The 20,646-nt window shown below is 35.0% G+C and overlaps 1 protein-coding gene across 4 annotated transcripts; it reads left to right on the top strand.

Moving 5' to 3' along the window:
- Positions 1 to 77: 77 nt before the first annotated feature.
- Positions 78 to 14,227, top strand: LOC126831095 (protein ABHD18). 4 transcript variants are annotated; one of them, XM_050561710.2, is made up of 11 exons: positions 78 to 217; positions 3,365 to 3,469; positions 5,159 to 5,344; positions 6,387 to 6,468; positions 6,957 to 7,041; positions 7,411 to 7,438; positions 8,383 to 8,521; positions 9,654 to 9,743; positions 10,467 to 10,571; positions 11,261 to 11,853; positions 13,069 to 14,227. In XM_050561710.2, exons 2-11 carry the CDS (start codon positions 3,384 to 3,386, stop codon positions 13,118 to 13,120), a joined length of 1,446 nt encoding a protein of 481 aa, XP_050417667.1. In that variant the 5' UTR covers positions 78 to 217; positions 3,365 to 3,383; the 3' UTR covers positions 13,121 to 14,227. The 4 variants fall into 4 exon arrangements, with proteins under 4 accessions (XP_050417667.1, XP_050417668.1, XP_050417670.1 ...); XM_050561711.2 differs by having other exon boundaries at positions 98 to 217; positions 3,369 to 3,469; XM_050561713.2 differs by lacking the exon at positions 78 to 217 and adding an exon at positions 245 to 446.
- The last annotated feature ends 6,419 nt before the right edge of the window (positions 14,228 to 20,646 follow it).

Genomic DNA, 20,646 nt, shown 5'->3' with positions numbered 1-20,646 from the left:
CTTTTTAAACGGAGCGACCATCAAGTAATGTCTACAAAGAGAAGCATGGGGAATATATAGCAGATTCTGCGTTTATCAATGTACGATACTTAACGAGATTTAGCGAGATTTCTAGATAACGGTGACTTTCACTTTCCAAGATGGTTGGCCTTTGAAGGTCTTCAGTATTTCCTCGCAAGAATATACGATTATATTGGGAGCAAGGTCGTTGAAAACGGTACAATTAAGTCAAATTACCAGATTCATCATATTCGTTGCATTAATGCAATATCCACGAAACTCAAGCGTGTTCATACTGTGTATTTTCTCTTGGAGCCGACATGTCAATTGCCTGATTTCTCACGTAGCCTAGAGACCGAGTGCGGGTCAGTTCGCCCCACTACCGTTTCACCTCTTCAACTTCAATTAAATACTCCACAAAATCCTCAGTTGGACATAACGTGAAGGTGGGCTGTTTCATCCCAACCTTCAGTTCAGTTCAGGGTAGTTCAGCTCTGAATAGGTCTCATTACACTCGCCCTGTAATTTCAGCAACCGTCCTATTGAATCCTTGTCGAAACTGAAATCGCTTCCCAGTCAATTTTACTGGGCAACTTTTTACTGCTAAACGGTGGGATGTCAATCCATGTGAACGCCTGTACAATGTAAAGGAACATCTTAGTGAGAAAATAAGACCTTGCCTACCTCGCTAGAGTCAGTATGAGCGACACAACATGCTGTTAAAAAATACGTCCCCGTCTTCTAACCAAATTGGCAGACTTCATTGAAATCAAAATATAGGGTAACGCACAAATTTACGAACTCAGGGCGAGTGTAATGAGACCTGCGTTCATAGTTGAACTAAGTTCAGGGCTGCTTGTGAGGTCAAAATATCTCTGTGATTAATAATTTTGACAGATTTCAGCTGGTTACCCACAGAAATCAAGGTCCAAATCTCAGTTTATAATGGCGAATAAGGAGCACATTAAACTTTATTTTGTTGTGCTATATGATTACATGTCATTTCGGTCCCGCGTCATTTCAGACTTACGTCATTTCGGACTCCAAAAAATATGTCCTCGACATTTCGGACTCAGGTAAGTGACGTTTCGGACTCGGATAGATGACGTTTCGGACTCGGGTATAGAACATAGAATTATAGAACACTGACGTCAATTTACTTTATAAACTACGTATTTTATTAATTAACATAGCATAAAATGATAACAGCGATTTATAACAACGGGCATATTTATTTGATGAAATAATAGCCTCAGTCGGGTATTCATTTATTGTATAAAACATACATTTAAATTCATACATTAACAAAGCATACAGTGATTTATAACAACAGGCATATTTATTTGCTGAAAAAATAGCTTCAGTCATTTATTCATTTATTTTATAAAACATACATTTAATTTATTTTATCAGTTTCATTTTTTTGTGGGGCAAGTGGGCCGTACAAATATCTTGGTGGTTATATTCATCCCATAGTTGAAATAGTCGGCCCTCTATATGCAGATACCAGCTTTTCTGGTGCCGTCTCCGCGAGCCCTCCGACATCATGGTAATGTTGAGGGGTATCTTTTCTGCCTCTGAAAATAACTCACAATTAAGTAAATAAAATGGCACCGGACCCCTGGCGTTGACTCGCGAATTAAGCCTGTTATGCAGCCCTCAACGTCGTTGTTTGTGCGCACTAGCTTGATAAATACACACCAATCTTCTATAGGGAAGGTAATCCATGTGTCCAATGGAAAACGCATCCATAGAGATTAAATAATCTCGGCTTTGTTTCACTAATCAACAAAAGGAAAGTAGCAGTGTTTTTATTTCTCAATCGTTTCTTAACGATTTTAAGAATCGCCAATCAATTGATCAATTATCGTCAATAATCTAAACTTACTCAGATTAAATACAGTATTCGCCGATCAAGTAATATTGGTTTTACTTCAAGTTCAAGGTCTGTATGGGATAAATAAAACACAACTAACAATGTTTAATTTCTTTATTATTTTGAATGGTCTGTCTTCAGCCTCACCTAAAACGAAACAAATAAAAGTTCAAGTGCGTAAGGCCTGTATGGGATAAATAAAACACAACTAACAATGTTTAATTTCTTTATTATTGTGAATGGTCTGTCTTCGGCCTCATCTAAAACGAAACAAATAAAAGTTCAAGTGCGTAAGGTCTGTATGGGATAAATAAAACACAACTAACAATGTTTAATTTCTTTATTATTGTGAATGGTCTGTCTTCGGCCTCATCTAAAATGAAAGAATAAACAGTGCGTAAGGTCTGTATGGGATAAATAAAACACAACTAACAATGTTTAATTTCTTTATTATTGTGAATTGTCTGTCTTCAGTCCCATCTAAAACGAAAGAATAAACAGTTATTACAAATACATACATAGAATTTTTCAGCTTTTATTGAGTCCGAAAAGTCGCCATACAGAGTCTGAAAAGTCGCCATACCGAGTCCGAAAAGTCGCCAAGTAAGTCTGAAAGGTCGTCAAACTGAGTCCGAAACGACGTTTGTGTTAAGTCCGAACTGACGCGGGCCCGTAATGACGTGCTACCGTGCTATATATACCTACGATATATAACTGACTGATGTGACGAGTGATAACGGATATACGGGCGAATTTCTGCTCACTAATAATTCATTCGAAGATCAAGAGCAGAAATTCGGCCGTATATCCGTTACCACTCGTCACATCAGTCAGTTATATAGAGAGATGTCTCGTGTTTTCCTTTGGCGTTCGTCACTCAGCTATCGTAGCAATGATCTCTGTGTTAAAATTATATTTGGAATGTGTTTAACCAGCTCTATCACATATGTGATAATGACTGGCACCAATATTTTCCTTTAAGAAAAAACAGTTAAAATTGAATTGTTTATAAGAGACAGGCACTATGATTTTCACTATGACCGTATGAAAGCTGAGCGGCACAAACTTACCAGACACCTATGGTTGTGCTTATTAACAGATATCATGAAAATAATCATGTTATTAAAAATAATTCACTTTTTTCGTGATTTCCAATCCATAAACATTTATGGGATCAGAAAAGTTTGTTCTTGATATATATCATTGTAAAATTGACCGTCTTTATATTAAAATTATTTCCCAGTCGGCCAGACACCACATATTGGTCAATACTGATGTACAGTGAATATTATCAGAATCATTTCAAGTCAGGATATGTAAGAAAACATTGTGTAGGAAAGATTCTAATATCGCGGCTTGATCTTCTATTCTGTCATTATACCTGTCTTCATTAGCCCAGTTGGAGCAGAACAGTAGGATGTTAACACCATTTCATTTCTATCCTTGCTTATTCCAAATTATTTGATTATAATAATTTATATCTTTTAGATAGATTTACCAGTGAGTCATGAGTCGATTTGATCAACTTTATAGACGTCTGTTGCTTTCAAAATTCTTCACCAAAGGATGGGGAAAACCAGAAAATTTAAAAAGGTATAAGAAACAGGATTATATTGAATCTCATTCTTTGAATGGCATTTAGTAATTGGAACATACTCAAATCAAAGAAACACACTTTTATGGAATGACAATTACTATTGGCGTTTTTGTGAGTCAATTAGATTAGGTTTTGATTTGCTAGTACGATTTGGTATGATTTCGATTTGATTAGCTATGGTCCACAAATGTGAAATTTGATAATTACGATTTGGTAGGATGGCTGCCATCACGGACACCGATCAGAAAAAAAAATTGTCTCTGCTAATTATTGATGACTTGTTAAAGACAAATGAAGGTTATCTATGCAAAAAAGGAAAAATGGTTGCCGTTAGAAACAATCTCCTATGTCCAACAAGTTCAAGTATTTTTTTGAAAACTGAAGTGACAAAACATGTAAAAAGTTTACTGAGAAAACCTAGGATCGAGGAATATATTGAAAAAACTGTAAATGAATAAAATTGCTTAGAGGTGATCTAACATTCTTGTGGACTATAAAGTTAACATTAAACACGTCAAATGTGTTTTAAAAAAACATTTTTTATGGAGAAAAACAACAATAAGCATTAAATATTACTTACGACGTCGAACATTCCGCCATTTTGTAAAAGTCAAATCTAATCGCCTAAATATCTCCTGGGACGATTAGGTTGATTTGCCTAATCAGTTGAGTTAAATCGTCTCACAAATGTAACGATTAGCATAATCAACTTGGTTCACAAATGCGTATAATAGCTAATCGGTCTAATCTAATCGGTTCACAAAAAAACCTAATGATAATAACCATAAAAGTATGTTTCTTTGATAATGAATCTCAGTCATCATTTTATTTCTTGAAATAGGGATACAAGCTTGTAGATATTTAGAGTTGCAAGATAGATAAAACACAAAACTTTCAGGGAATACAATTACTGAATTTAACAGAAGTAATGTTTCAACAATGATTCTCTAGTTGTCTGTGTTTTATTTAAGGTGACTAATTACTACAATGCAAATTAAAAATAAACAAAAAAACAAAACAATATCAGTACACCGGTAGTTTGTCAAAACAGGCAAAAATTCTGTGATATTTCTAATATTTTTTTCATGCATCAGTGAATAGTTACAATACAAGATTATCACTAATACATGTCAGGGTTCCCGCGGTCCTTGAAAATCCTTGAATATCCTTAAATTTAAAATTTCATTTTCAAGGTCTTGAATATCCTTGAATTTCGCGGAAATTGGAAAATATCCTTGAATTTCAGTTGAGATCCTTAATTTTGTTTCAAATGTCTTCAATTCCTTTTAAATATGAGATTATAACGATAGTTGGCTGTTTTGGTTATTTTTAAGATGAAAAATTGTAACTTTAGGCTAAAAAATGTCCTTGAAAATCCTTGAATTTGACGTATATTTATCCTTGAATATCCTTGAAAAAATGTTTGACGAAGCCGCGGGAGCCCAGCATGTACATGACAAAAACATAACATTTAATGAATATGGGTGATTCATATATTCATTGGGATAAATGCCTTGGAGTTTTGATTATTATAACAGGATCTATAAGTCACAGTCAGACTGGTTATATTAAATATCAGTGAACAGCCTCAATTCTACTCTTAGTCTTATACCTGTTTTATTATAGACTGAAAATCATATATCAGGGCTAAAATTGAAAATGTGTTTTTACGTATTAATTTTCAGGATATTTGAGTTTCGTAAAGTCATTTCTAATCGTGAAACATGTAAGCACTTGGTAGAGAAAGATTATCCAGTTCATATTGAAAAAGATGTAACTTACAGTGATTGTCGTATTATGGAAGGATATTTGATATCTCCATTTTGTCGTTATTTACCTGGTATCGCACCTGTAGAAGTAGAAAAGGCCAGGTGAGAAGTTTTTTATAACCAGATCTTTTTCTATTTTCGTCTTTTTGGAGCCAGTGTTGAGTGACTCTTGTGAAATACAGCAATCATTTTAAATCCCTATTCACAGACAATGACACAAAATACAAACATTGTAAGCTGTAAGAAAATTATCGAACTAGCTTGGCTTACATTATGAGTGTTAGTCAGGACTGAGAGACTTTTATTATAAATGTTAGTCATGACTGAGAGACTTTTATTATAAGTGTTAGTCAAGACTGAGACTTACATTATAAGTGCCAGTCATGACTGAGAGACTATTATTATATGTGTTAATCATGACTTAGAGACTTTTATTATCAAACCAGCATGACTTATTATAAGTGTTAGACTTTAGTCATGACTGAGAGACTTTTGTTATGAAACCAGCTTGACTCAGAGATTTGTATTGTGAAAGAGAGAGAGAAATGGGGTTTAACATCCACTCGACACAAACTAGGTCACTTCGGGACTAACATATGGTTTAATTTTATTTCAATAATTCGCTTGCGCGTAGAGGTCTTTAGCAGTTGGAGGAAACCAACTTTGTATTGTGAGTAATAGTCAAACAAAACAGCTTCATTGCCCGGTTACTAACTTTTCCTAGATTTAGAAATTATCAGTCTATCCTTGTTCCGAATTCCAGCTGGCGTGGTTTCGAATCCCTGGTTGTACGTGACAAGGAGTAGGGTCGCCTGTCCAACCTTGTGGGTTTTCTCCAGGCCCTTCGGTATCCTCCCACTGCTAAAGACCCCAACGCGCAAGCGAATTATGGAAATAAAATTGAACCATGTGTTAGTCCCGAAATGACCTAGTTTGTGTCGAGTGGACGTTAAACCCCATTTCTCTCTCTCTCTCTCTCTCTCTTGTTCCGAATTCATTTAAACTATAAAGTATAATTTTGTGTGTTATATTATAGTTTTCAGGTTAGACTGTATTGTGATTTATATTATAGTTTTCAGGTTAGACTGTATTGTGGTTTATATTATAGTTTTCAGGTTAGACTGTATTGTGATTTATATTATAGTTTTCAGGTTATCTTACCACGAGAATGGAAACATCCAAGATTAAAACCTGTTTGTTTACATCTAGCTGGCACAGGTGATCATGTAAGTATATTTATTAATGGGGGTTAATGGTTGAATGAGTGTGCATAAGGTGTGGCATTGAGTTAAGTGGCATTGTTTCGATTCCCTGCTTATACTTGGCAAGGAATAGGGTTGCCTGTCCAACCAAATGGATTTTCCCTGGGTCCTCTGGTTTCCTCCTACAGCTAAAGACACCTTAGCACAAGTGAATTATTGAAATAAAATTTGTCCTGAAATGACCTAGTTTGTGTCGAGTGGATGTTAAACCCCTTTTTTTCCCTCTCCCCCTTTATTAATAGAATGTCTGAAATGCGATTGACCCTCTAGGACATACTCTTTTACTTAACTTGATCAATATAAAATTTGTAAGTTTTAAAATTTTGAACAAACAAAAAGGTTCATGGGACTCAAGTGGCTTGTTTTTTTTTATCAAAATCCCAAAGAAATAAGAATTAATTTTATTTCAGCTTAGTAAAGCACATGATATTTTTTTTACATTTTTTTTTCAGTTTTATTGGAGAAGAAGAGCCTTGATGGCTCGACCACTGTTAAAAGAAGCTGGAATAGCTTCCATAATACTGGAAAATCCTTACTGTATCCTTGTTTACCAAATCTCTCTGATTTATAAGTTACGTGATAGTACCAAGCAATGGGAAAACCGACATTACTGAACATCATTTAGTATCGGCTGACAATACTTGTCAGGTGAACATCTGAGAATGGGGGCATGGTTTCAATTCTGACCAAACAGTTTTGTAAACATGGAACAGAATTTATGGAATTGAATGAACCATTTTTAGACTTGTTATATTAGAGATTCAACTTTTACAATATTGTAGTTTGCAAGGGATTCCTGTATTGATCAAAATAGATTTTGTCAGCTGTACACCTAATCAAATAACCTAATACTTTATAGTTTTAGTGCTACGTACTGTGTTTATTCTTCCTTTATAAAAGTCTCAGATGGAAGCAGAAAACCTAAGAGTCAGACGTAAGTGTTTGATTGATGCCGTTCCGAATCCAGATTCAGAATATATTCTGTTTCTATCCTAAAGATTGTTTAACTCTGAATCCAGCAACATAATCTAATTGGTGTGTGTGGATTCTTTAAATTCAAAATGGTGGTCACTCACAAGTCAGTCTAGTTTTAAACACGGCAATTTAACCTTTTGAATCCTGAAAAAAGTTTGGGTGACGCATACCCTACCCTGACTTTACAACCCGATTCTGCAAAAATGACGTCATTTTAATGTGTGAAATGATGAAACAAAGATATTTAACCAGAAAATTTAACTTTTACTCAATTTTATCTCCAATCCGTAACCTTGGAGTGCCAATCATGCCAACAGTTTTGAACTCTGCTAATATCGCGGCCACGCCTTATTCCAATATCTCTATCACCGGTCATGTAGATCAACAATTTTTACACATCTATTACGAGTATGAGTGTTACCATCACTGTCATTTTCTTTATTTTAGTCTGAATCTAGGGTATATTCACTTTCAAAATTGCTTCCGTTGCCGTAATTCAACCCATAAATATCTTCGCCATTATTGCTCGTTATCGCCCGTTGAAATGTGAACAAGTGGACGGAAGTCGCTATTTACAACAGACCTGGGGCAAACAGTAAACGTCATTTTGATTGGCTATTTTGTTATTGTTAAGGAAGCGTGTCAGAAACCGACATTTCAGGTATATGCCCTACAACGTCAAAGCCGGTTTTGTGGCATTTCGGGTTCTATGACTTAAGGATAAAGAAATGAAATGAATTTCTTTTTATTTCTGCTCCATGTAGGCTGATGAAAACAAGCATATGCCATGTAGTGTGCTATGAGGGAAATTTTGCCTGAATAGCAGCACTATAGCCTACTTTTGTTTTAAATTTGCCCTGTCAAAGGGTTCATTTACGCTCTTATTTCTTTTTTACAATTCAGGCGATCTAGTCTACATAATGTTAGTGATTTGTTTGTGATGGGCGGGGCATTAGTTCTAGAATCATTGGCTTTATTTAATTGGTGTGAAAGACAGGGATGGGGACCGTTTGGATTAACAGGAGTTTCGATGGGAGGTCATGTAAGTTTTACTAATTCATATTTCACTCTTGTAATTGTCAGCTATCTTAAATCAGCTAGAAGTGGTAACAGATGTTTAGAAACAGTAACCATACTCTGTTTCATCCATGACATCCATCATCACTTCCAGTAAAACACTGTGATGGTGGAAACCTGGAATTGGGAAGCGTAAATCTTAAGCTTCTGTATAAAATGAAATGAAATGAAATGGGGTTTAACGTCCTACTGTTCTGCTCCGAACTGGGCTAATGAAGACGGGCATACGCCATACAGTGTGCTATGAGGTAAATTTTGCCCGGACAGCGGCACTACGACCTACTCTTATATCGGGTTCCAACTGCCAAGGGATCTTTTACGTGCACTCCAATGTGTAAAGGGACCGCGGTTTTTCGTCCCATCAGAACGACTAGACAGCTGCATCACTGACAAGGGGGAAACCATGCCGGAAAATCTGGATGAACTTTCTCGGCCAATTCAGGGATCAAACACCAGACCTCCGGGCTAGCAAGCCAGCGTCTTACCCACTTAGCCACGTATCCCCCTTCTGTATAAAGATATTTTCTAATGTGATTGTAGATGATGTGCTGTAAATTTGTGGGCGTCTAGATTGTTCCCCATCGTCAATAGAGGGTGAGGGGGAGAGAGAGAATTTAACATCCACTCAACACAAACTATGTTATTTCAGGACTAACATGGTTCAATTTTATCTCAATAATTCGCTTGAGCGTAGGGGTCTTTAGCCGTGGGAGGAAACCAGAGGACACAGAGAAACTCCATGAGGTTGGACAGGTGACGCTACTCCTTGTCAAGTACAAGTGAGGAATCGATACTACGCCACTTGACAGACCTTATGATGCAACATGCACACATTAGGCATTTTTCCCCGCCCCCCCCCCTCCCCCCAATCAATAGGAAATATATTTAAACTCGAGTTAGCACAGGATAGAATAATACACATAATGTGTGACTACAATAGTACATGATACCGCACATTTTTCAGCCAATCCACACCTAACACATTTTTGCGTAAGATGGTGATAAAAAAGCAACAAACATATCTGGGAATGACGTTAATGTATTTCCATCCTTTTAATATTAAATATTTTGATTGAGTGTTGTAATATTTATTGTAGATGGCATCGTTAGCAGCAACTAACTGGGATAAACCAATCAGTTTAGTGCCATGTTTGTCATGGAGTACAGCTTCTTGTGCTTTTACTCAGGTTTGTATATAATCTATTATCCTACAAAATGATTGAAAACAAATAATTTTAAATAATGAAATTATAATAATAATAATAATAATAATAATAAACCTCATTTCATTTCATGTCCATAATGAATGTCCAAAAAATTAACTTCATTCCAAAGATTAGATAAAGAGTTGACAGTTCTCGCTATAATATCTGTAGTTAAAAAATAGATAAATAGAATATACTAAAAGTTTCAGTCAAATTGCTCCAATCTAGACCGAGATATTAGCTTTTGAATTTTAGGCTAGCCTCGATCATGACTGAAGTCGGTACGATAAAAAACAAAGTCTCGATTATCCATTTTTATGTTTAATTATTTTTCAAAAGAATGTATTCTGATCCGCTAAATATCGCAGACTAGCGATGGTATCAAGAGTTGATTATGGTCTTGTTACACATGCATTATGCAAGAACTAAATCTGCCTATTGCAGGTCTTTCTTTAGGCCTGAAATGTTATATAAATTATTAATGATTATAGACTGGGACAAAATATGTGCAGTAATTTAAAAGTACGAATTCTGATACAACTTGTTATTTCATTGCTTTAAAGAGACATTATCATGGCAAGATAGCGATGTTGTAAGATAAATCTTGTTTACCATCTTAGCTTTGTGGTCTAAGGGGAGATAATATGAGTGTAGGGTCAATTGCGCAGAGTTACTTCCCTTTAATTATGATGTATTTGTTTATAGGGTGTATTAAGTGGAGCTATACCATGGGAAGTATTACAAACACAGTATTTTGAAGATAGTGTATATGAAGAGGAAATCAGAAACTTGATATATTCACCAGAGGCTGTAAGGTTTTTAACATTTAACCCTTTAAAGCTCCTGAAAGCTAGAAGTTTGAGACACTGGGGACATGTTAACCCTTTAGCCCTTTGACTGCTTGAAACCGCCTGTAACTAGTATTCCTTAGACTGCCCAAGTCATGTAAAAACTGGTATACAGTCCTATATGTACACTGAGAGCTGTTCTCATATATCGAACGGTTTGAGGCAATCTAAGGAACACTAGTTGTGGGTTGTCCAGAGCAGTTGGAAATATATCGTGTTCCTCAGAATTTACCAGCATGGTTCATTGTTGTAGGACGATAAACCCCATTTCATTTCTGTAATTGCTAAAAACTCAAGACTGCCCTTAACTGAAATTTAAACATATCTTATATGGTTGTCCTTTTGTTTTCAATTTGACCTTAAATTACGCTGTATCACCATTTGGTGTCCTTTTTTCAAACTAGCAGTTTGAAATATATCGTGTTCCTCAGGATTTACCAGCATGGTTCATCAGTCCGTTTGTTGTAGGACGATAAACCCCATTTTATTTTTGTAATTGCTAAAAACTCAAGACTGCCCTTAACTGAAATTTAAACATATCTTATATGGTTGTCCTTTTGCTTTCAATTTGACCTTAAATTATGCTGTATCACCATTTGGTGTCCTTTTTTCAAACTAGCAATTTAATTGAAAAATGTTTATATTTTGTAGCTGTACAAAGGAGCCTATCCATATGGACAACAGTTTGTAAAAGATTATCCAGCCAGTATGCAGAATTTAGATCAAGTCATAGAACATTATCGTCAAAGGGGACAAGAAATCATACTGAATGGTAACGCAAATGCTAATGGTAGTCATAGTTACGAATCAACTCAAGGTCAAAGTTCTTTGCCAACCAAGATAGCCATGGATGCTGAAAAAATATCAAATGTGACTAAAAGTGAACAAACCAATTTGAAATTATCCGATCCACAGACATTACAATATGCAACATCAAAATCACGATTATCAGTGCCAAACTGGGCAGCAAACGGCCTTAAATTGTCACGAAAAAAAATATCCAAGAAATCATTGACTCTGGAGTCTGTTGAGTTTATGCGAGGCGTAATGGATGAATGTACCCATCTGGGTAACTTCTCGATTCCTGTGGATCCTAGTTTAATTATTATTGTAGCAGCAAAACAAGATGCCTATATTCCACGTAATGGTGTACTTAGTTTAGATAAACTGTGGCCGGGTGCAGAAATAAGATATATAGATTCAGGACATGTGGCAGCTTTCTTGTTAAATATGGATGTGTTTAGGTGAGTATCTAGAGTGCCATATTGGATATCAGGAATTTAATGTTTAAGCAAGGTGACATCATACAGTGTGCTATGAGGGTAATTATGCCCAGACAGCGGCGCTATTGCCCGTTCTTATATCAAATTCCAAGTACCCAGAGTGCCATATTGGGTATCAGGAATTTAATGTTTAAGCAAACCTGGAAATAATGGTTTTAGTTTTAGTTGTGCCTGGGCTAACGAAGATGACATATGCCATACAGTGTGCTATGAGGGTAATTTTGCTCGGACTGCAGAGCTATGGTCGGTTCTTATTTTAAATTCCAACTGCCAAGGGATCTTTTACATGCATGGCAATGTGTACACGAGGCCTCGGTTTTCCTCAGACCTGAAAAACTAGACAGCTGTCCCTGTCAGACCATCTGTCCTGCACCACTGACAAGTGGAAAGCATGCCTGAAAATCCTGATGAACTTTCTGGGCCAACACCGGGATCGAACCTGCAACCTCCAGGCTAACGAGTCAGCATCTTACTGACTTAGCCACTGTGACTATAGTGCCCGATATATTTAACTATGTATCTAACGTGTATTAAGGCTGCATTATGTGATATTTAGATAAAGTACTGGCCGTTCTTGATATGATAGTTTAAAAATAGAGAATAAAAAATGAATATATTGAAAATTCCATTCTGAGCGCAGTTATGAGTGTTGGAAGATGTAACGTAGACTGTTTATTATCGTACTCGTAGCAATGGTAATGGCCAAAGAGACAAAATCTTGATTATCCATTTTATTATTAAATTTTCAAATCCTGTGTGTATTCTGATCCATTTTAATCTCATGTGTATTCTAATCCATTTAAATCTCTGCCATCTGATGGTCAAGAGAGTTGATTATAGGCTTGTCATGTTAATAAATGTCTAAATAATAGTTTTTATATGATTTGAAGCCAAACTAAAGACCTGCAATAGGCAGATTTAGTTCTTACATAATGTACATGTATCTTTAATATTACACTGGTCACCTGGATTCCTCCTGCTGCTATAGACCATTTGGCTCAAGCAAATTAATAAAAGGAATTTATTACTTGTTTGTTTGAAAATGATGGTAGTTGTGTTGTCTGGATGGACATGTAATACACAAATTATGCTGACCTTTACTCTGTGTCATAAAAATACCCTGGAAAAATGAATAACTCTTAAAAATTGATATGCTTTTCTTTTTTTTTTTCTCAGAAAAGCGATCATCGATTCATTTGACCGTCAAATAAAGAAATACTACAGTTGACAGGAGTGGAAGACAGTGTGTGTTAAGAGATTAATGGTTGTTTTTATATATTACATACATAAAGCCAATAGTATTAATTTTAAACTTATTTAACAAGCCAGCATCTTTAGCTGCTACACCACCAACTATTTAAGATTATAGATTAAAATTGATTTGACAAATCACTTATTTTAATTACATGTATAAATGCTTGAATATCAAGTGAAATTATTAAAATGATGTATTGATAGTGACTTTAAACTTTTACTATTTGACTTTGTGAAGATACATCGTAAGGCTTCACGATTATGTTTTAGCCAGGTCCCTATAGCTGTTTATAGTAACAGCATTATGGACTGCTCAGACGACTAAGCTGCTCTGGACATATGTTCTGTTGCTTAGCAACCGATGGCTATTATCAATCTGATTAAAATTAAAATACAGATCTATATTTCGTTTCGTTTATTTATACTTTTGATCGCCTACACTACATGAAGATCTCACAAGTTGTACTGGAAGGTCGTCGTGGCAGGGGTCGTGCGAGTGGCTTTTGACCCTATGACATCAGACATTGATTACTAAATTAGCATTGACATTTCTAGTGGTTTACCCACAGTTCCATGCATGGCACACCAAGAAGTCGCTGTAACAGACCGTTTCATTGGCTAATCCCTCACTTAACCAAAACGCGGTTAATATAACAACTCTTCCAGATCCTAGTGTAGTAAAGCCAAGTAAAACGAAATTTTGAACTATAAAAAACGAAACGAAATAGGATCTGTGTTTTAATCAGATTGGGTTATTATCTACATCAGAAATAATATTTAATGCTAAATAATATATTTGATTTGTTATTTGTTGTTTAATGTCTGTGTAATTTGTGCCTTGTCCACAGGTTTGTCTTATCCTGTAGCGTGGTCCTCATGTACTTACTAATGGAGACCTTAAAGCAGCTATTGACTGGATTTTTGTTTTGCTGTATACATGAATACAATATAATTATATAACATACTGGTTATTTTTAAAATGTGGCATTAATTGATGAATTCAAATGGAAATAATATAATTTATATATTTCCCACAGGATAATTTTATAAAAGTATTTAATTTGTTATGTTTGTTGATTTGTTAATAAAAATGAATGAAACTTCTTCAATTTGGTTGTTATCCGGCGCGGAACGAAGTTAGGGAGGGATATTGAAATGGGGTCCGTCAATCCCGATTTCTTTTCAAGCATATCTCATAAACCAAACAGTTCAAGATATCTTTCTGAAACTTTATACACATACCAACCTGTTACAGTAGTTGTGCCTTTTGCTATTTAGGAATTTCTGGGATTGATATTTTTTGTGTTTCCATAGAAAAAAAATTTGACTTAGTTTTTGGTGTTCAATTTTGTTTCCGAAGCATATCTCATAAACCATTGGAAATATTTTCATGAAAATTTGTACAAACATTAACCTATTAAAGTAGTTTTGCTTTTTGCTAATTTACAATTTCTCGGATACAATCAGTTTTATACGCCCACATTTTCATGTAGACGTATTATGCCGTCGCCCCTGTTCAACCGTCTGTAGGGGTTGGATGGCTGAATGGTTTGCACGTGCACGCTGTATCATACAGTCTGTCATTGAGTCAACTGGAGGGGTTTCGATTCCCCGGTTGTACGTGACAAGAAGTAGGGTTGCCTGTCCAACCTCGTGGGTTTTCTTCGGGTCCTCCGGTTTCCTCCCACTGCTAAAGACCCCTACGCGCAAGCGAATTATTGAAATAAAATTAAAACCATATATTAGTCCCTAAATGACCTAGTCTGTGTCGAGTGGACATTAATTATAAACCCCATTTCTCTCTCCCAAAGATCTCGGTTCCTTTCGATATTGGCATGTATCAGACCATAACATCATGGATTATGGCCCCCTGATTGTACGAAAAATCATGGTTTTAGCTTGTGGACACGATAGAGGTCACAATTTTCACCTGATTTTGATGAAACTTGAAATGCATGTTTATAACACAAAGATCTTGGTTCCTTTCGATATTTGCACATATCGTATCGGAACTTCTTGAATTATGGCCCCTTGTACAAAAAATCGTGTTTTTAGCTTGTGGTCCATTTAGAAGTCCCAATTTTTATCTGATTTAAAAAAAAAAACAATGTGTGAATATATCACCGTTACACACTAAGATCTTGGTACCTTTTGATAATGCGCATATCCGAAAGTAACTTCCTGGATTATGGCCCCTGATTGTTGGAAAAATCGCATTTTTAGCTTGCAGATTCTCTAGAGGTCACAATTTAATTTTTTTTATGATTTTAAAAAACGTTTAAATATATCAACATTCCACCATAATGAAGGTTAAAGTTGAATTTCGTGAAAATTGAAATGAAACTGCCCAACAAATTAACCGCTCTTTTTACGCAAATTGTGTAATAATAAGTAATACAAAGGTTATGGACCCTCTAGAGGTCACAATTTTTATCTGATTTAGTGATAAAAGAGGTTATGTAAGAGGTCACAATTTTTATCCAATTTTGAAATGAAATGAAATGAAATGGGGTTTAACGTCCTACTGTTCTGCACCTAACCTGGGCTAATGAAGACGGGCATACGCCATACAGTGTGCTATGAGGGAAATTTTGCCCGGGCAGCGGCGCTACGGCCTACTCTTATATCGAATTCCAACTGCCAAGGGATCTTTTACGTGCACGCCAATGTGTACACAGGACCTTGGTTTTTCGTCCCATCCGAATGACTAGACAGCTGTCCTTGTCAGGCCCTCCATCCTGCATCACTGACAAGGGGAAACAACCCCGGAAAATCTGAATGAACTTTCTCGGCAAATGCAGGGATCGAACACCCGACCTCCAGGCTAGCGAGCCAGCTTCTTACCCACTTAGCCACGTGATCCCCTATCCAATTTTGATGAAACTTAAAACATTTCTTTATGTCCCAAAGATTTCAGTCCGTTTTGATATGTGCGGATTTCAGACCATAACTTTCTTGATTATTGCCCCTGATTGTACAAAAAATTGCATTTGTTTTGGGCTTGTTCTCTATCTCTTGCAAAATGTGGGAGTGTCCTGCCTGGCACCCGCTGGTTTTGTTTCCATGGAAAGAAATTGATTGGCTGGTGACGTCACAGGGACTACACATAGCAAATAGATATACAACATATCACTGTACAATATATCACTGTCTATACACACCACCAGTTGACAAGTGTGTATTGACGGTCCAGTTAACATGTGACTGGCTTAATCATAATCACCGAATTTTCGTCTTGCGTTGTTATAGAGTGTCCTCACACTCACTAAATTAGAACTTAGTTATCGTGTCCGAAAGCATCAACCAATCAAGTTGCTTATCTCTGCTTACCCTAAGCAGAAAATTCTCATCATCTGACTCCATCAAGGCAATCACCTACGCCAAGTATGAACATTCTATCTCATGAGTCATGGCATGCTGTCGATGTTGAAGTGTGAATAATTCAACCAGGTATGGGGGTGCATTTTATAGGGCTGGTCCCGGTAAACAGCAGGTGCAGCATGAGTTACATAAAAATCATGGAGAACACATTACCATCTCAGAAGTCTGGCGCGATTTTGAGAACGTTTCCTGGGTTCAATTCTGTGTTTGGGAAGGAGCCTTATTGCTCGGTTAAAGTTGGAGATGTGGTCACAAATATACAATAAAAACATTTGGTAAGTTTTATGCAATGCGTCTATTCAGAGTAACATACCAACCTGACGTTTCTTTTCCTGCTTAATTTATTAATAAAAAGACAAAGTTTATCAGTACAACCAAGCCGTATCACAGTTCAACCCGAACCATTTGAATGATTTGATCCCATTTTTTAAATGTTAATTGGTGTGCACTGTAATAAAATATAACCGACTTTGTTGAATACTGTATTTATTATAGATCAGATAAGTCTGAAATTTTGTACTGGTTCTAATTGTTCCTCAATCAGCTAATTTTCTATAGTATCCAAACAGACAAGAAACACGTTTTATTGTAGGAATAGTGTTTTAAAATTTAATTCTTAAAATACATACATTTATGGAATAAATGGCAGAAAAATATTATTGCCAGTCAATTTGATTGATACGAGATTTTATATAATAAAAAAAATATTTATATCAGTTAATAAAAAAAACAACTTTTATGGATAATATGATCAATTGAAAATATTCTTCTTTCAAATCCAGTAATTAATTGTATTCCAGAAAAGATTTTACTGTTATTTGATGTGGGCAATAGAAGTATTTGACAGGAACAATTACTGTATTTGTATTATACATTCATTTACTGGATTGGAATATTAATACAAATTAAATATTGTTTATAACAACTATTTGTTATAATCTGTAGTGGACTTTTATCTCAATTTTCAGTAGTGCTTTATCCTATTATTTTCGTTGATACTATGACATGGCATAATATTAAATATATATGACAATAATGAGCAAATAACATATAATGAAAATTTAACATGTAATTTTGAAGGTAAAATAAGTTTACAGGTCCTGGTGTATGCATACTTAAATAGAACAAAACATATAATATAAACATATATTATATATATATATATATATATATATATATATATATATATATATATATATATATATATATAACAGTACAGCATTACTAATGTATTAATTTCAATACACATTTCTTAATATCTTAACTAGTATCCATTTGTAGCAGAAATACTGGAAAATGTGACCCGTTCCTTGTTGCATTATTTGTAAATACAACCCATTTCTAGCAACATTACAAGTGCAACCTACTGCTAGTAGCATTACAAGAAAACACATGCCACTTCACGTGGCATTTCTATTAAGTGCAACCTACTGCTAGTGAACATATGCCACTTCATGTGGCATTACTAGTAAGTGCAAATTACTGTTAGCAGCATTGGTGTACAAGCATATGTAGCCATTTCCTGTGGCATTACTAGTAGTAAGTGCACCAACTGTTAGTATCATTACAAGCAAACATACATGTATGCAACTTCCTGTGACATTACTAATACTAGTAAGTGCAACCTACTGCTAGAAGCATTACTAGTATCCATAATTATGCAACTCCATGTGGCATTACTAATAAGTGCAACCTACTGTTAGTAGCATTACAGGCAAATATATATCACTTCTAGTGGCATTACTAGTAAGTGCAACCTACTGCTAGTAGCATCACGTCATGTAGCATTTCTAGAAAGTGTAACCTACTGCTAGTAGTATTAAAAGTAAACACATTTACATGTACTTCATGTGGCATTACAAGTAAGTGCAACCTACTGCTAGTAGCATATGTCAAGCAAATAAGTGCAATCTACTGCTAGTAGCAATAGAAGCAAATATATGCCACTTCCTGTCACAGAACTAGTGAGTGCAATATACTGCTAGCAGCATTACTGGTAAACCTATCCATTTTTAGTAGCATTTCAGGGTATTTAATAGTAAAATTACAACATGTATTTTAAGACTAGACTGACCTCCAGTTTATACAAATACTACATATTTGGACAAAAATCAGATTTTCTGTTAATTTTCCATATTGATTGATACCTAAAACCTGTCACTTATTAAGCCAGTGTCAGAAATACAAAATCAACCAATGGGATAATTTTGACCAAATCTGGAAGTAAATCCCACTACAGTCTTTAAAATTGTATGATAAAATAAAATAAAACAAACTGAAGTATTAATAAGATCTATGTAAGTATTCTGTACAGTCTAGTAAAACATGAACAATAAGAGAACACCAAAATATCACAGTTATTAACATTTTAAAAAAATCTTTGATATACCAGTACCATAAAAAATATATTCAAGCCAAAACATATTTAGTTGCATTCCTCTGACAAGGATTAGGATTTGACTACACTACTATACGTTTGTACATGGAGTCTATATAAAAGCACGATGCAACTTACTGTCTTGGTGTAATAGAAGGAGGGCAAGAATCACTCTATGGAAGAATGCTCAGATTGCATACTAATAGGATTATTAAGGTAGGAAGTTGTTCAGATGGGACGAAAAAAAACAAGGTAAACCCCATTTCATTTCATTTAAGGTAGGAATGTCAGTGACTTGATTGCAACATCCAAGTCGCATTTAAAGATATATTCCTTCAAGCAGAATTATGTCAAAGTATATGTATATAATTATGTCAATACATATAATTAGGTCAATATATGCATATAATAAATAATTAGGTTAATATATGCACATAATATATAATTAGGTCAATGCAGGTATATAATGAGGTCAATACATTTATATAGACCAATACTGTGTATAATGAGGTCAATACATATATACAATTAGGTCAATACATATATAGTTAGGTCAATACATGTATACAATACATGAATATAATTAGGTCAATACATATGTATATATATAAGAATATAAAACTAGGTGGGTTTTTTTTCAATATAATATGACATGTCCTACATGCTTCACTACATAGTTCATAAGATATATTTTCCCCTAGTAGTTGGAATATCGTATATATACAGTGGATGGATATATTGTAGAAATATATCAAAATGACTTAGTAATTGTTTAATCACAGTTGATTGATCTTTTAACTAATATTTAATAAAGTGCTGCCATGTTTAACTACTGGCTTGCTGTCTTGGTAAGTTTCAGGTTTAAATTATGAAGACCTTGTTGGTTATCACAAGTCAATCCTAATACACAATGAAACAAGAAGACTAGCAATATGAGACAATGTTTATCAAGTTGTGGTATAGCAAGAACATCCTATTTATAGAGAACAATATTAGGAATGCAGTATTGAATATACTGAGGTATTGTACTTAACCTTGCATGGAACAACTATTGGGTCTGGGGTAGAAGAATTGAATATATTCAAGTACTAAACCTTTAAGAGAAGAATTGTACAAAACCTTGTAAAGACCACTTATTGGGTCTAGTATTGTATTAAACGGTGTAGAGAATTGAGTCCAGTATTGTACTAAACCTTGTGGATAAATGTGTCTAGTATTGTACTAAACCTTGCAGAGAATTGAGTCCAGTATTGTATAACCTTATGGAGAATTGGGTCTAGTATTGTACTAAACCTTGCAGAGAATTGGGTCTAGCACTATACTAAACCTTGTAGAGAACTGGGTCTAGTATTGTACTAAACCTTGCAGAGAATTGGGTCTAGCACTATACTAAACCTTGTAGAGAACACTTATTAGGTCTATTAGGAACATTGAGTATTGTGCTAAACCTTGTATTCAGATCTTTATTGTAATTTAACAATCATAATGTGCAACTAAATTTAATGATAAAATAATGAAATTCAATAACATCTCTTAAATTTGTATTTTAAATCTCCTTTCTTGCTAATCATATGGAATGGACAATAGCCTACTATTATCAATTGAAGACAAATATGATAATTTTAATTTCTACGGCTATGTATGCGATGTGATGTGACGTGAGAGAAGCTCGCCAGGACAGAGGCGTTTGTGACTATTCTTCTTTGATTACAAACTGCCAAGGGCAAAGGCATAGGAGCTGG

Source organism: Patella vulgata, chromosome 8, assembly GCF_932274485.2.
Source record: "Patella vulgata chromosome 8, xgPatVulg1.2, whole genome shotgun sequence".
Lineage (NCBI taxonomy): Eukaryota > Metazoa > Mollusca > Gastropoda > Patellidae > Patella > Patella vulgata.
The sequence above is the reverse complement of the archived record's forward strand: the minus strand, read 5'-3'. Positions and strand labels throughout refer to the sequence as shown.

What these genes read in the sequence shown, in the direction of transcription:
- LOC126831095 (XM_050561710.2), top strand. Translation starts at nt 3,384, where the DNA reads ATGAGTCGATTTGATCAACTTTATAGACGTCTGTTGCTTTCAAAATTC. An exon ending in TAGCTGGCACAGGTGATCAT is followed by an intron (nt 6,469 to 6,956) that starts GTAAGTATATTT and finishes TTTTTTTTTCAG; the next exon opens with TTTTATTGGAGAAGAAGAGC. An exon ending in AGAAAACCTAAGAGTCAGAC is followed by an intron (nt 7,439 to 8,382) that starts GTAAGTGTTTGA and finishes TTTACAATTCAG; the next exon opens with GCGATCTAGTCTACATAATG.